This window comes from Ascaphus truei, chromosome 5 (genome assembly GCF_040206685.1).
Source record: "Ascaphus truei isolate aAscTru1 chromosome 5, aAscTru1.hap1, whole genome shotgun sequence".
NCBI classification, from domain to species: Eukaryota; Metazoa; Chordata; class Amphibia; order Anura; family Ascaphidae; genus Ascaphus; species Ascaphus truei.
This window is the reverse complement of record NC_134487.1, coordinates 191,339,429-191,357,019: the sequence shown is the minus strand read 5'-3', so window position 1 is coordinate 191,357,019 and position 17,591 is coordinate 191,339,429. Positions and strand designations below refer to the sequence as shown.

The following is a 17,591-nucleotide window of genomic DNA, read 5'->3' as shown; positions in this document are numbered from 1 at the left end:
TGCGGTCCTGCATTTGGGCAACATGCTCTATTACACTTCTGTAAGGGGTAACCTCGTGTTCCCAAGTTTCTTTGGCTATATCCAGTAAGCCCCTTGGATGTCGGCCATACAATAGTTCAAACGGGGAGAAGCCTGTGGATGACTGGGGAACTTCCCTAATGGCAAATAACAGGTATGGTAACAAACAGTCCCAGTTTTTCCCATCCTTATCGACCGCCCGGCGTAACATGCTCTTTAAGGTTTTATTGAACCTTTCCACTAAACCATCTGTTTGTGGATGATAGACTGAGGTTCTGAGATGCTTGATTTTTAGGAGTTTACATAACTCTTTTGTTACTTGGGACATAAATGGTGTTCCCTGGTCAGATAAGATCTCTTTAGGAATTCCGACCCGGGAAAACAGAAGTACTAACTCTTTTGCTATGTTTTTAGCAGAGGTGCTACGTAAGGGAACTGCCTCCGGATATCGGGTAGCATAATCTAATATTACCAATATATGCTGATGTCCCCTAGCAGACTTTATTAGGGGTCCTACTAGATCCATAGCAATCCGGTCAAATGGTACCTCTATTATGGGAAGGGGTACCAATGGGCTGCGGTATGCTTTGAACGGGGCGGTGATCTGACATTCTGGGCATGAGGAACAATAGTTTGTAATTTCTGCCAGAACCCCAGGCCAATAAAAGCTTCGGAGAACCTTTTCTTTTGTCTTTTCCACCCCTAGATGTCCCCCCAATGGATGACTATGTGCGAGGTGTAATACTACGTTACGGAATGTCCGTGGTACCAACAATTGTTTAGTTGTAACTGATTTTCTTTTATCAACCCGATATACTAGGTCGTTCTCTACCTCGAAGTAGGGGTAAGCAAGTGACCTATCTGGTTGGCCATGAGTACTATTCTGGTCCCGTATATTTCCCCTTGCTGCCGCTAATGTGGGGTCCTCCCACTGGGCCTTCTTAAAACTCCCAGGACTGACCTCTAGGTCAGCGAGGGTCTTATCCTGTACTGGGGTGGTAAGTGCCTGATCAACATCTTGATTTGGGGTATTCCCTACCAAAGTAGTGATGGGGAAGGGAATTTCACAGCACTCCTCCTTTTCCCCCTTCTTATTTGGGCCCTCGTCAACCTCCATTTCTGAAAAAGGGAAAGGATTTGTTTCTTCTAACACTTCGTTATGGTCTGCTATTGAACTCTGGGCGCTATTCTGAGCGGGGGACCACATTTTTAGAAAATGGGGAAAGTCGGTCCCTATTAACACATCATGTGCCAGTTTGGGTACAATACCCACCTTGAAATCTAAAGAACCAAACTCTGTTTCAAAAAAAACATCAACAGTGGAATATTCATGATTATCCCCATGTATACAACAAATTGCCACTCTTTGTGAACTGTTTCCCTGTTTCTTCTTAATGGGCAAGAGGTATTCGGACACTAGTGTGACCATGCTCCCAGAGTCAAGAAGTGCCCGAACCCTCTTACCATTAACCTTTACAAATGCCCACAGATGGTTATTCAAGGGGTCCTCTGGGCTAGGGCCCATACATTGGGACAACAGCGAATAAGGTTCCACGCTGTTGCATTGCATGGGCTCATAATTTAGTGGGCAGATTTTTGCTGTGTGGCCCCTCTCATGACAATTTACACATTTAGGTACATAGTCTGTGTCCCACTTAGAGCCTTTTCCCGGCTCCCCATGTTGGCTATTGCCCTTAGTGTGCGAACCACTGTTGCTGGTGCTGCGTGAAGGTGGTCGCCGCTCTTCAGCGCCCCTTAACCCCGGTACCCTTTTACCGTCTCTGGAAGAGTCCTGGAACCTCGGGTAGTGGGGTTGCTCCACGACTGTGGGTTGCGGGTGCTCTTCTGCTGCATTGTACCTTTCTACGAGGGCCACAAGCTCATCCGCATTGTGGGGGTCACTCCGACTGACCCAACGGCGTAAGGCAGAGGGAAGTTTCCTCAAGAACTGGTCCATGACCAACCGTTCCACGATGTGGCTGGCTGAGTTGATCTCGGGTTGTAGCCACTTCCGGGCGAGGTGGATGAGGTCATACATCTGGCTTCGGGTGGCTTTATCCATCGTGAAGGACCATGCGTGAAACCTTTGGGCGCGAACAGCCGTGGTTACGCCGAGGCGGGCGAGGATCTCGAACTTCAATTTTGCATAGACGTTAGCTTCGGCTGGCTCTAGATCAAAGTAAGCCTTCTGGGGTTCGCCGCTTAGGAAGGGTGCGATTAGACCAGCCCACTCAGCTTCTGGCCATCCCTCTCTCTGTGCCGTGCGTTCAAACGTGAGAAGATAGGCTTCCACATCATCCGAGGGTCCCATCTTCTGAAGGTAGTGGCTTGCCCTGGTCATTTTCGGAACTGGGGCTGCCGCTGCCAGTGGAAGGTTACTGATAGTCCCCCTCAGGATCTCGAGTTCCTGCTGTAAGCCCTGAGCGAACCGCTGTTGCTCCTCTCTCAGCAAGCGGTTTGTCTCTTGCTGGTTTGCATTCGCCTGTTGCAGGGCTTCATTCGCGTCTTTCTGGACAGCGACATTGCGTACCAGCGCACTCACCACGTCTTCCATCTTGTTTGGAGAGAGAGAAAAAAAAACCTTCTTTTTTTTTTTTTTTTTTTAAAGTTCTTTAACCCCCAGACCTTTCAGTGTTCTGCCCGCATTCTCCACCATATGTGACAAACGGCTTACTCCGGGGCTCCGCCGTCTGTCCGGGACTGTTAGAACACGGTCTTTTAGGGTAGGTTAAATGATGAGACGTCACGTACTGTTCCTTTAAACAGGCTATGCCTGGTTTATTCAGTCCCAGGCACTGAGACTGCCACAGTTTAAACAGAAAACAAAGCCAAACAAAAAGCTGCTCGTCTGAGCGATAACTTAAACTTAGATGTCCCTGACTCAGAGTTGGAAGTGGCTTGTCCACTTCCACCAACAAAATAAGTACCTTTGCAGTCTTTAGACAAACTAACAGAATGAATGAAGCGATTTGGGAAAGAGGCTTTCTCACCCCTCTGCAGTTCAGCAGCCTTCCAGGCTCTTGGGCGGGGCCCAGAGGAAACAGGAAACAGGTCTTATATACCTGAACTCTAATCAGCATGACAGGTGACAGAAAACAGGCAGCAGACAAACTGTGGAATGGAGTGCCTGTACCACGAGGCTGCCCTGTTCAGCTTAGACAGGACAGAAACTGTTCAGTATCCTGGGAGCCCTGTATATGGAGTTTATTACCAACCCCTGGTTTCTGTCACAATATATATATGTATGTATATGTATGTATGTATGTATATGTATGTATGTATATGTATGTATGTATGTGTATGTATGTGTATGTATGTGTATGTATGTGTATGTATGTATGTATGTATGTATGTATGTATATGTATGTGTGTGTGTGTGCGTGCGTACGTACGTACATACGTACATACATACATACATACATACAGTTAGGTCCGGAAATAATTGGACACGACACAATTTTCATAATTTTGTCTCTGTACGCCACCACAATGGATTTGAAATGAAACAACCGAGATGCAATAGAAGTGCAGACTTTCAGCTTTAATTCAAGGGGTTGAACAAAAATATCGTATGAAACGTTTAGGAATTGCAACCATTTTCATACACAGTCCCCTTATTTCAGGGGCTCAAATGTAATTGGACAAATTAACACAATCATACATAAAATGTTAATTTCTAATACTTTGTCGAGAATCCTTTGCAGGCAATGACTGCTTGAAGTCTGGAACACATGGACATCACCAAACGCTGGGTTTCCTCCTTTGTGATGCTTTGCCCGGCATTTACTGCAGCTGTATTCAGTTCTTGTTTGTTCATGGGTCTTTCTGCCTTAAGTTTTATCTTGAGCAAGTGAAATACATACTCGATCGGGTTGAGATCAGGTGATTGACTCGCCCATTGCAGAATATTCCACTTCTTTGCCTTAAAAAACTCCTGGGTTGCTTTCGCAGTATGTTTTGGGTCATTGTCTATCTTTAAAGTGAAGCGCCGTCCAATCAACTTCGCTGAATTTGGCTGAATCTGAACAGACAATATATCCCTATACACTTCAGAATTCATCCGGCTGCTTCTGTCTTCTGTCACATCATCAATAAACACTAGTGACTGTCACGATAGACAGAACTTATCAACACTTTTTTTATATTTTGGGGATTCTCGATTGAGCAAACAAGTCGAGCAAAATAAATTGTAATTTATTTCCTTATTAGACAGACACACGACAACCTCAGAATACACTTGATAAAACACTTACTTAAATGAGGGAACAGGATAAATTGTCCAGGAAACGAGAAACACAGAAATAATGTCCTTTTAAATTGCAGTCATTTTGCAAGGGGCGCAAGATGCCAGCCCATTATTTCCTTGAAATGTAAAAAGTTTGTTCTGGTTCTTTGGGGTTCGTTCGGGAATCCCCAGGGCTAACGAAATCCTGAAGCAGGGCTAGTTTCCTTGTTGCAATGTTTTTAACCCCTTGCGTTCTGGAATCACAGCCGCTGTACTTAGATCTTATCCGCTTGAAGAAATCAGGTAACAAACACACAGGAATGAGGGTTACAGGCCTCTTTAAGGACAGGGGTCCTTGGAGTTTTTCATTAGCCTCATCCCATTGGCAAGGAATTATCTTCCTCCTATCAGAGTCTGGCCTGTAACGTGGGAAAATCCTACGACCAGCCCAGGTAACTCTGAACATGCTCAGTGAGCAGCTTGGTAGCACCGCTGAGTAAAAAGGGGCCACTCGTTTCGGGGGACACACAGTCTGGAGTTTGGTCCCAAGGTGTGAAATATCCAGAATGAGAAACAGGATCTGCTACTCAGAAACATCCCAGTTAAGTCACACTTTAAGACTCTGGGGCTTTTCATCTCCCACACGTCCCTAGACTCATAGGCATTGCCCGAACAGGAGGCCTTTGAAGCTGGAAAGGAAAATACCCCCAGCTCATGTATGCATAACATTTGTTCCTTAATGCATTCACTTACAAAGGCAGACAGGAAAAAGTTTCCTGTCCTGACTTTTAAAATTGCACACAGTAATACACTTTAATAAAACTATATGTTCCACTTGTCTTACAGTTATATTTTTAATATGTGTGTGCTTGGGGGGTTGCACTGAGGCTACACACCAAACATCAGGGTGCTGGCTCACTCCGTTCCCGAGTTAGTAGTCTTAATGGAACGGCTCGTTATTCAGAACTGCAGGCAGAGACTAGCCTGCAAAAAGGGGACAACAATGCATAGAAGGGAAAATACTACATGTGTGATGCACATAAAGTTAACCCCTTCAGTCCCGAGCCTACTGCCTTTATTAATGCACTGATTAATCCTATTTTCGCCACAGTGACCCAGTGCCATTGTAAGCCATGCATGCCCATGCCATCACACTGCCTCCACCGTGTTTTACAGATGATGTGGTATGCTTCGGTTCCTGAGCCATTCCAAGCCTTTGTCCATACTTTTTTTCCCCCATCATTCTGGTACAGGTTGATCTTAGTTTCATCTGTCCAAAAAATGCTGTTCCAGAACTGGGCTGGCTTTTTTTTAGATATTGTTTGGATGTGAATACCCTCAAATTAAAGTTGTTAGACTGCACTTTAAGCTCATATTCATTATTTAACTGTAACTTGAATTTATTTTGGTACACAGCCGAAATAACAAAACTTGTATCAGTGTCCAATTATTTCCAGACCTAACTGTATATTCACCTACTGCGTTCATCTAATCGTCCACTTTTTAATTATTTTTTAATTATTACTCAATTTTTGAGTGCTTGTTCATATTTATATATATATATATATATATATATAGAGGTATCAGTACCGTGTTAGCCGAGCTTCAATAATCAAAAAATAAATAGATGATACCGTTCTGTGGCTAACGAAATGCTTTTATTTGTGCGAGCTTTCGAGATACACTGATCTCTTCTTCCGGCGATGTTACAATGAATGAAGCAAGGATAACTTAAAAACAGTGTCTCTTGGAATGTTATCTGTGCTTGTCCTTCCCCCGGTGTGGATGTGTTTTATGGCTAGAGGTGTCAAAGGGTAACTGAAAGCAAGTGAAGAAAGAGTGTGTATGTGTATCAGTGTGAATAAAAATGAATGGAGAGCCCACAGTATAAACAGTGCTCTACACAAGGTGTGTGTGGAGTGAGAGGGATATAAATGGTGTGGGTGGGTGTGGAAATGTGAGAGTTTGTAGCACAACTAAAAGTGTGTGTGGATACTATGTGGTCCTTATTGGTGTATATGGATGGAAAAATAAGGAGTATTAGTATGTGTGAGAGACAGCTGTGTGTGCATACATATAGCACAGTATGTACAGACATGGCCTTTAGTGCTCATGGGAAGAGAGTTCGCTAGTGTCAGTAATGACTCATAAAATTTCGATCTCTGTTTAGGCCACTGCTAAGTGTCCCGAACAGTTGCATAAATTTGTATTCATGCAACCGTCTCTCTTTCGGGGTTTTAAGATTACCTTTGAGTATGGCAACCCTCAGATCGTTCATCTTATGGCCAGAGTCAGAGAAATGTTCGCCAACAGGACTGTCTCTTGTTCCGCGTGTGATGCTGTGGTGATGCAGGTTCATTCTCTTGTTTAGCCCCTGTCCTGTCTCACCTATGTAGTAGCAGCCCCCTGGGCATTATATATATATATATATACATATACACACACACAAAAATAGGATTAAGTGTGCTATGTATTCCTAAATACAGGTTTTCTTTGCATCTAATATTGAGTGCTGTTTCTTGATTTCTCTTTGTGGGGAAACGTTTTGCATATATGTGTATATATATAATAAAAATATCACTTGTGAGCACATTCAAATGTCTTAGACAGGTCTGCAACCCATACAGTGCTTCCACTGCAGCAAGGGATTCTGGGAAATTATATGCAAAACATTTTGCCTTAAATCCATTTTTTACATGGAATCCTTATAAGCTTATGCTCTCTGCATTACACAGCTTTCAGCACAGCCTGGGTTAAGATGCATAGCAAGTAAACCTACCCACAGACAGTTGTTTCGACCTTTTGGGTCTCATCAGTGGAGGCTGGTTGTACTGGCTTTGCCATTTTAAGGCGGGGTAGTTTTCACCACACATTAGATAAGTTATGGTGGGTGAAAAAGTGACGAAAAACCCTCTACCATATAGCATATACAGTAGCAAATAAAAATATCACTTGTGAGCACATTCACGTGTCTTAGACAGGTCTGCAACCCACATGGGGTATAGAAAGAAATGTAAATGCTAAATCTAATCCTATGTTAGGGACAGAGGTAAACTGTCAGGATTTCCACGTTTTATTATAAAAAGAAAGTCACATTTTTGTAAAAGGAAAATGCATCCCAAATATACAGAAAGGGGGTGGGGGGCACCCATGGGATAGCGTCATGTGGGACCCCCCCCTCAGCAGTACCCAAGTCTTGTGGCACCCAGAGACCTAGAGGCAGATACGCAAATGGATAAACACACACTGTGAGAAGCAAAAGCAGACACATACAGATGTAAACACACTCAGATATACACACAGCCTGTCATACACAAAGTGACACACACATACAGTGCAGACACACAGACAGTACAACATTCACAGATATACACCTACAGAGTGACACACACAAACATAGTTCTACAGGCACAGTCAGATATACACATACACAGTGTTCGACAAACCTATACATTTGCTCGCCCCGGGCGAGTGGATTTAACCCCCGGGCGAGTAAATATTGGCCCAAGCAGCACACGTTTGGTACTAGGTGGCGAGTAGATTTTTTTGTGTGGCGAGTAGATTTTTTTGTGTGGCGAGTAGATTTTTTGGTGATTTGTCAACCACTGCACATACATACCAACATACCAGTACGTATAGACACACACACACACACACACACACACACACACACACACACACACACACACACACACACACACAGACTGCGATACACATAGTAATACTAGACAACACACACAAAAATAAACTCACAGATGTACATATACACACATATTTACACAAACTCATATACACACACATATTTACACAAACTCATATACACACACATTTACACAAACTCATATACACACACATATTTACACAAACTCATATACACACACATATTTACACAAACTCATATACACACACATATTTACACAAACTCATATACACACACATATTTACACAAACTCATATACACACACACACACACACAAACTCATATACACACACACACACACACACACACACACACACACACACACACACACACACACACACACACACACACACACACACACACACACACACACACAGATGCACATATATACAAATTACCCACGCACAAGCAACAAATATGTACATATAGAGCAAGATTTGCTGTCTCCGGAGCCGCGGCAGAAAAAGCGAAAGACCACAACGCTGGAGACAGTGTCTGCCACAGTCTCGCTGCAGGGGGTCCATGTTTCTGGATCGGGCCCCCCACAGCTATTAATCCTCTGAGGCAGCTATGGTCACGGAACCTTAAAGTTTGCTACACCTCTACAGCCATGCACACACATATGCAGAGCCATGCACACACAGCCATGCACACACATATGCAGAGCCATGCACACACAGCCATGCACACACATATGCAGAGCCATGCACACACAGCCATGCACACACATATGCAGAGCCATGCACACACAGCCATGCACACACATATGCAGAGCCATGCACACACAGCCATGCACACACATATGCAGAGCCATGCACACACAGCCATGCACACACATGCAGAGCCATGCACACACACACACACACACACACACACACACACACACACACACACACACACACACACACACACACACACACACACACACACACACACACACACACACACACACACACACACACACATGCAGAGCGATGCAAACACACGCACATCTATGCACACAAGCATTTACACAAACCAAGGTACTGTATATACACTTGTGTAAAAACAAGTGCACATATATACACATATTGTGCGTACACACTTACACAAACGCACACAATTGTACACATGCTTTATTTTTGTTAAATAAATCATGACACGGTGTAATATGTCATGTGTTGTTGTTCATCTGAGGTTGTATTTACCTTATTTTTAGACCTGCTAAGGAACAGATGATTGTTATTATGTCCTGATATGTAAAACCATGGAATCCAAAGAGGGTGTACTTTCTTTTTCACACAACTGTATATATATATATATATACAGCCAAGCACACACTTGTCCTTGGGGGGGAGGGGGGCACTTGGGCTCTCTTGTGGTGCAGGGAACCTTAAAGTTTGCTACACCTCTACAGCCATGCACACACACATGCACACGCACGCAGAGCCATGCACACACACAGCCATGCACACACATGCACACACACATGCACGCAGAGCCATTCACACACGCACACGCAGAGCCATGCACACACACGCAGAGCCATGCATACACACGCAGAGCCATGCACACACACGCAGAGCCATGCACACACGCAGAGCCATACAGAGACATGCACACACACATGCACAGCCATACACACACATGCAGAGCCATGCACACACACACGCAGAGCCATGCACACACACACGCGCAGAGCCATGCAAACACGCAGAGCCATACAGAGACATGCACACACACATGCACATCCATACACACACATGCAGAGCCATGCGCACACGCACACACGCAGAGCCATGCATACCACACAGGCACAGCCATGCATACACACATGCAGACACATGCACACACACACGCAGAGCCATACACACACGCAGAGCCATGCACACACCCACACGCACAGCATTTACGCAGAGCCATGCACACGCACGCAGAGCCATGCACACGCACGCAGAGCCATGCACACACGCACACGCAGAGCCATGCACACACACGCAGAGCCATGCACACACGCAGAGCCATACAGAGACATGCACACACATGCACAGCCATACACACACATGCAGAGCCATGCACACACACACACAGAGCCATGCACACACACACGCAGAGCCATGCTCACACGCAGAGCCATACAGAGACATGCACACACACATGCACAGCCATACACACACATGCAGAGCCATGCGCACACGCACACAAGCAGAGCCATGCATACCACACAGGCACAGCCATGCATACACACATGCAGACACATGCACACACACACGCAGAGCCATACACACACGCAGAGCCATGCACACACCCACACGCACAGCATTTACGCAGAGCCATGCACACGCACGCAGAGCCATGCACACACGCACACGCAGAGCCATGCACACACACGCAGAGCCATGCACACACGCAGAGCCATACAGAGACATGCACACACACATGCACAGCCATACACACACATGCAGAGCCATGCACACACACACACAGAGCCATGCACACACACACGCAGAGCCATGCACACACACACGCAGAGCCATGCACACACGCAGAGCCATACAGAGACATGCACACACACATGCACAGCCATACACACACATGCAGAGCCATGCGCACACGCACACACGCAGAGCCATGCATACCACACAGGCACAGCCATGCATACACACATGCACACATGCACACACACACACAGAGCCATACACACACGCAGAGCCATGCATACCACACAGGCACAGCCATGCATACACACATGCAGAGACATGCACACACACACGCAGAGCCATACACACACGCAGAGCCATGCACACACACACACGCACAGCATATACGCAGAGCCATGCACACAAACGCAGAGCCATGCACACACACGCAGAGCCGTGCACACACACGCAGAGCCATACACACACAACCATGCAAACACACGCACAGCCATGCACACACACGCACAGCCATGCACACACACGCAGAGCCATGCACACACGCAGAGCTATGCAAGCACACGCAGAGCCATGCACACACACACACAGCCAAGCAAACACATGCACACGCAGAGCCATGCAAACACACGCACAGCCATGCACACACACGCAGAGCCATGCACACACACACAGCCAAGCAAACACATGCACAGCAATGCACACACACACACGCAGAGCCATGCAAACACACGCACATCCATGCACACACGCACAGCCATGCACACACACATGCAAACACACGCACATATGCACAGCAACGCACAAACGCACATCCATGAACACAAGCATTTACACAAAACAAGGTATATACACTTGTGTAAAAACAAGTGCAAATATATACAAATATTGTGCGTCCACACTTACAGAAACAATTGTGCACATGCTTACAAACACAAGCACACATGTCCACTTACACACATACACACAAAAGTGCACTTACAAACACACAAAAGTGCACTTGTACACACACACTCACACAAACAAAAGTCCACTTACACAAATATACAGTAGGATGAAATCAGAACATTTTGTTGCAGCAGCATGGAGAAGAGAGGCTGCAACCGCAGTACCTGGAAGATCATTAGGGAGGCTTCCTCCAGCAGTGGGTCCATAAGGCCTTGAGCACACACAGCGCTACGTGCGTACGCTTGTCACCGACCCCTTGCGGCCAATGGAAGTGTTCACTGTTGAAACTACCATTGGCTGCGAAGCACGGCGTCGTCACTGCTGCTGTAGCTGGAGTCTTTCAAAACTGTGATTCCTGGCTGCAGCAGCGCGACGTCAGTTTCAGCAGCCAATCAATGCATTGGCTGCTGAAAGTGAAAAGACTCGGCAGCTCCCTGCTCCAGCCACACACACACACACACACATACACACACATACATACACAATTATGCTTTTGTTTTATGTTTTACACCGCTTCCCCCGCTCAGATCTCTCCGCTCCCCTTGCTTTCAATTCCCCGCTCAGATCTCCCCGCTTCCCCCGCTCAGATTTCCCCGCTACCCTCGCTCTCAATTCCACACTCAGATCTCCCTGCTTCCCCCGCTCTGATCTCCCCGCTCCCCCCGCTCAGATCTCCCCACTCCCCCCGCTTAGATCTCTCCGCTCCCCCCGCTCAGATCTCCCCGCTCCCAACACGCATGCAGCCACGCGGCACCGCATAGCGCTGTGTGTGCTCAAGGCCTTAGGGTTGCTGCTGCTGCTGATATATATATATATATACACACATCCAAGCACACACACACTTGTCCTGGGGGGCACACAGAGCTCCCGGGGAGGGGAGTATGGGGAAGGGATGTCTCAGCCCACGGCAGAGGAGGAAGGGGGAGTAGAGGGTGCAGGGGAGCCTGAGCTGGAGCTGTTCCAGAACAGCCAGTGTCTCTTCGGCTGTCTCTTGTGGTGCAGGGATGTCTCTTTCTCGCGCTCTCGCTGTGCTCTCTGGAAGTGATCCTCCTCCTTCAGGTACCAAACGGGTGGCCAGCGCTGAGCCTCGAGTGTCTGCTGATTCTCTGTGGGGGGAGGAAATAAGAAGGAGTTGCTATAATGCCTGTAAAGGGTATTCGGGGGGGGGGGGGGGGGGGGGAGAAGGTGCTGTATAGTGGTCTGGGTGGTATATAAGGGAGGGGGTGTTATGCGAGGTTATGGGCGTAGAGGAGTGCTTGGGGGTGGGGGGTCACAATATACACAGCTCTTTACAGAGAGACAATACAGGGAATTATAATACAATAAATCAGACAATAGGAAAGGAAATCCCTGCCCCGGAGAGCTTACACTCTAAGTGGAATGTTGGGAGACTTACAGAGACAGCAGGTGAGGGAATAAGTGCAGTAGATGGCAGTGCTTGGCCGCAATGGTTGGTAGGAGTGACTGAGTGTGGGATAGTAGCCACGAGTCCAAGCTATTGGAGCATTTCATTTAAGAGGTGAGTTTTAATGTTTGACTTAAAGGTGTGGAGGGAGACTGCTCGGAGTATACTGAGTGGCAGCGAGGGAAAAGGGTTTAAGGAGAGAGAGAGTAGCGGCGGAGGGGTGGTATATATGGTGTCAGGGCGGTATATATGGTGTCAGGGCTGTATATAGGGTGTTATGGATGTCAGGTCAGGGTAGTATAGAAGTGTGAGATGGGGTCAGGGTTGTATATAGGAGTGCTATGTAGAGGTTAGGCATGTATATATGGGTGTTTATATAGAGGTCAAGAGGTGTATATAGGGGCATTATATGGAGGTCAAGGGAATATAAAGGGAGGTCAGGAAGGTATATAAAGGTGTTGTATATGGGGTATACAGAAGCCAGGGGATGTATAGGGGGTGTCACTGACCTGCAGACACAGCCCGGATGTCCCTGGGGAATTTCCTGCACACGCGGTTGTAATTGGTTGAGATGTGATGCAGACACCAGGCTGCCAGCTGCTGAGCACTATGAAACTGACAGATACAGGGTTAACCTCTGACCGTATCACATTACAGCCCTGACATGCGTCCTCTGACCTTATCACCACCTTGACCTTGCTTTCTGACCTGCTTGACCATGGCCATAACCTCTGGCCTGACCAATGACCTCTCTTACTTCACCGTTTGACCCCCCCCGCCCACCCCCAGCTCCCCTTCAAGCAGTCCCCAGTGTAATAGTAATGTTGTAATAGGGGACCAGTTCTAATAAAAAGTGCTCAGTTGTATTAACAGAGGACCCATTGTAATAATAAGAGATCAGTTACCTGCGCTGCTTCCAGTAACATGAGGGCCTCCCCATCTATATCCACATTACATCGGGACGCCTCCAGCATGACAGACACTGTGTGCTGCTCTGTGACAACACAATAACATAATTACACACTGACATAACAACAACACACACTGATACAACACAATCACACAACCATACACTAGGTTATCTGTCGATGGCATGCTGTGTAACACACGCCCAAAATTGCTTGTCAGTGCCACACAGTGTGACATACACCCATTGTTAACTGTCAGTGTCACAGAGTGTGACACACACACAATGTTACCTGTCAGTGCCACGCAGTGTGACACACACAATGTTACCTGTTAGTGCCAAGTAGTGTGACACACAATTACCTGTTAGTGCCACACAGTGTGACACACACACAATGTTACCTGTCAATGCCACGCAGTGTGACACACACAATGTTACCTGTTAGTGCCACGTAGTGTGACACACACAATGTTACCTGTCAGTGCCATGCAGTGTGACACACTCAATGTTACCTGTCAGTGCCACGCAGTGTGACACATACACAATATTACCTGTCAGTGCCACGCAGTGTGACGCACACAATGTTACCTGCCAGTGCCACGTAGTGTGACACACTCAATGTTACCTGTCAGTGCCACGCAGTGTGACACACACACACACAATATTACCTGTCAGTGCCACGCAGTGTGACACACACACAATGTTACCTGTCAATTCCACGCAGTGTGACACACACAATGTTACCTGTCAGTGCCACGCAGTGTGACACACTCAATATTACCTGTCAGTGCCACGCAGTGTGACACACACACAATATTACCTGTCAGTGCCACGCAGTGTGACACACACAATGTTACCTGTCAGTGCCACGCAGTGTGACACACTCAATGTTACCTGTCAGTGCCACGCAGTGTGACACTCACACAATATTACCTGTCAGTGCCACGCAGTGTGACACACACAATGTTACCTGTCAGTGCCACGCAGTGTGACACACACACAATGTTACCTGTCAGTGCCACGCAGTGTGACACACTCAATGTTACCTGTCAGTGCCACGCAGTGTGACACACACAATATTACCTGTCAGTGCCACGCAGTGTGACACACACACAATGTTACCTGTCAATGCCACGCAGTGTGACACACACAATGTTACCTGTCAGTGCCACGCAGTGTGACACACACAATGTTACCTGTCAGTGCCACGCAGTGTGACACACACACAATATTACCTGTCAGTGCCACGCAGTGTGACACACACAATATTACCTGTCAGTGCCACGCAGTGTGACACACACGATGTTACCTGTCAGTGCCACGCAGTGTGACACACACACAATGTTACCTGTCAGTGCAACGCAGTGTGACACACTCAATGTTACCTGTCAATGCCACGCAGTGTGACACACACAATGTTACCTGTCAGTGCCACGCAGTGTGACACACTCAATGTTACCTGTCAGTGCCACGCAGTGTGACACACACACAATATTACCTGTCAGTGCCACGCAGTGTGACACACACAATGTTACCTGTCAGTGCCACGCAGTGTGACACACAATGTTACCTGTCAGTGCCACGCAGTGTGACACACACAATATTACCTGTCAGTGCCACGCAGTGTGACACACACAATGTTACCTGTCAGTGCCACGCAGTGTGACACACACACAATGTTACCTGTCAGTGCCACGCAGTGTGACACACACACAATGTTACCTGTCAGTGCCACGAGGTGTGGGAGGCACAGCCTGTTTGCAAGTATAATGAGGTCTAGGGGTTCAAGGTCCGGCCCGGCACTGAACTGCCCGGTATACAGATACTCCAGCACAGCACGCATACTGCTCCTAGAGGTATATGGCACCACCACCTACGGTGAGCAATAAAGATGGATGACACACCCATTCCACACCTCTCCCCAAGCTCAGCCCTCTACCCCATGGTCAAGCCTTCTCTTCCTTCACTACTTAACTGCCCTCTCCCCTGACTCTGCCCAGCCTCTCCCCTTGGCTTTAGCCTGACCTCTCCCTCCACTACACCCTCATTTACTACCTAGCTCTGCCCCCTCTTCACAGAGCCACCCTCTCCCTGGCTCCTTCCTCTTCCCCGACACTGCTCTCCATCCCTGGTCCAGCCCCCTCCACTTGGTTCCTACCTCCACCCCAGCCCAACCCTCTTCTCTTTGCCCTCTCCCACAATTTCGTCCTCTCTCTCTCCCCTGGCTTTACTCTTCCTTAGCTCTACCTTCCATTAGTATCCCCGACGATCACCTCAGTGGTGCTGCTCTCCAAGAAGGGGCCTCCAAACATGGCTGCCATCCAGTCACAGCCAGAGATGAGCAGAGGCTTGTGGGCTTTAATACTTCCGTCATCCAGCACAAAGGAGACGTCTGATGGAAGGGGTTAGAAAGGGGGTTAGAATCACACCAAAAACCACTGCCTGCACAACTAACCCCCTCTCCTGGTTCACGCAAGGTGGTTGGCTTAAAAAGTCTCACTGTAATATAGGTGTATCCCGAGAAAGGTCCTGCAATGGGACCAAAACGTTGTTGATGTAATACATTTTTTTCATTTTTATATGTTCCTTAGAGTGCCTGTTTTTATCTATTTTTGTTTACTGTATGCTTCCAGGATTTGCCCTCCTCCATATTTCCCTCCTCTCCTCTATCTTGGTATTGTGCAGAGTTTCCCCCTCTTTAACCCTCTGTTTGGTTCCTCCTCATGTTTTTCAGCACGATACTCAGCCCTCCCCCAATGTCTCTCAGTACAGTCCCTCCTCCCCCGCCATGGGCCTCACCGGAGAACGTCCCCTTTGCAAGACACTCCTTGATGCGGTTGCTCCTCCTGACATGGAAGGCCCTGGTGATCTCCTGGTTCATGAAGGCCTCCCGGTTCAGGATATTAGCCACCATCATACGCAGGTCGAACACCTCCAATAGCTCAGCAATGTGGGCCACCTCCATTAGCTCAGGCTCCCTCTCGTCCAGCCGCCCCGTGTAGAGATACCTTAGCACTGCTCTGAATGGCCCGGGCCTTACAGACCCGTCCATCTTCACCACAGCCACCTTCCGAGCCCTATATCCTGGAGGTTCCTCCAGGACTTCACTGCGGATACACTCAAAAGCCCTGCTCCACCCAGACAGGTCCAGGCCTCCCTCCCTCCCCAGCGTCCCATCGCTGGCAGATGTCCGCATCCCCCCTCCCTCCACATCTCCGGAACTTTCACAGGCGTCGAAGCTGGAGGCCCGCAGGAGGGGGTCCCTGGCCTGAATCGGGGAGTCTCCGTCCTCCATGAGGAAGAGGTCGCAGAACTTGGAGGAGGCAGTGGAAAGGTAGATGCGGTGGGCATAAATACGTACCCTCTCCTGGACCACCAGCACCACGTCGGCACAGGACACCTCTTCCAGGAGACGTGCTGGGTGCTCCTCACTCTGTGCTGGTGGGTCGGGCACGATGATAACTGGGGGAGGGGGCCGTGGGGGCAGGAATGGGGCCTGCAGGAGAGGCCGGCGCACACTGCGCAGGTGTGACTTCCAGAACTGCAGATGCCGGCGGGATATGAGAGCGGAGCGGATGGCGTTATCAAAGACCTCCTTGATGCCACACTGTGCCACCACGCTTGTCTCGTAGTAGGGGATACCCAGCTCCTTGGCCACCTCGTGACCCTTTTCCGGGGGCAGGATCTCCTGGGGGCGGATGGGTCTGGTGAGGAAAGTGGATAAGTTAAGGCCTTTGAAGCCGAATCAGAATGGATTGCGGCTGTCAGAACCTAATCAGAACTAATTGCAGCTTTCAGAAACTAATCAGAACTCCTCTGGACCTTATCAGGAATATCAGAGCCTTCGATCAGAATTATCAACCTCTCGTCAGAACCATCAAAGCCTAATCAGTACTTATTCCAGGTATCAACACCAAATCAGAACTAATTACAGCTACCACAGCCTAATTAGAACTCATCTGGCTTCATCAGAA

The 17,591-nt window shown here is 47.9% G+C and overlaps 2 protein-coding genes across 9 annotated transcripts in view; one reads left to right on the top strand and one right to left on the bottom strand.

The window, feature by feature from the left end:
* The window catches only part of LOC142495691 (ankyrin-1-like), a 538,760-nt gene that overhangs the window by 211,591 nt on the left and 309,578 nt on the right, over window positions 1-17,591 (top strand). The gene's annotated exons all lie outside the window — the stretch shown is intronic.
* RHOBTB2 (Rho related BTB domain containing 2) overlaps window positions 7,296-17,591 on the bottom strand; it is a 76,856-nt gene continuing 66,560 nt past the window's right edge. For all 7 annotated transcript variants that reach the window (XM_075601478.1, XM_075601477.1, XM_075601483.1 and 4 more), the window contains 6 exons: window positions 16,417-17,321; window positions 15,891-16,009; window positions 15,340-15,490; window positions 13,616-13,704; window positions 13,220-13,325; window positions 7,296-12,411 (listed from right to left, as the gene is read on the bottom strand). In XM_075601478.1, coding sequence (XP_075457593.1) covers window positions 12,203-12,411; window positions 13,220-13,325; window positions 13,616-13,704; window positions 15,340-15,490; window positions 15,891-16,009; window positions 16,417-17,321 — 1,579 coding nt within the window. In that variant the 3' untranslated portion in view covers window positions 7,296-12,202. The remainder of the gene's footprint in view (window positions 12,412-13,219; window positions 13,326-13,615; window positions 13,705-15,339; window positions 15,491-15,890; window positions 16,010-16,416; window positions 17,322-17,591) is intronic.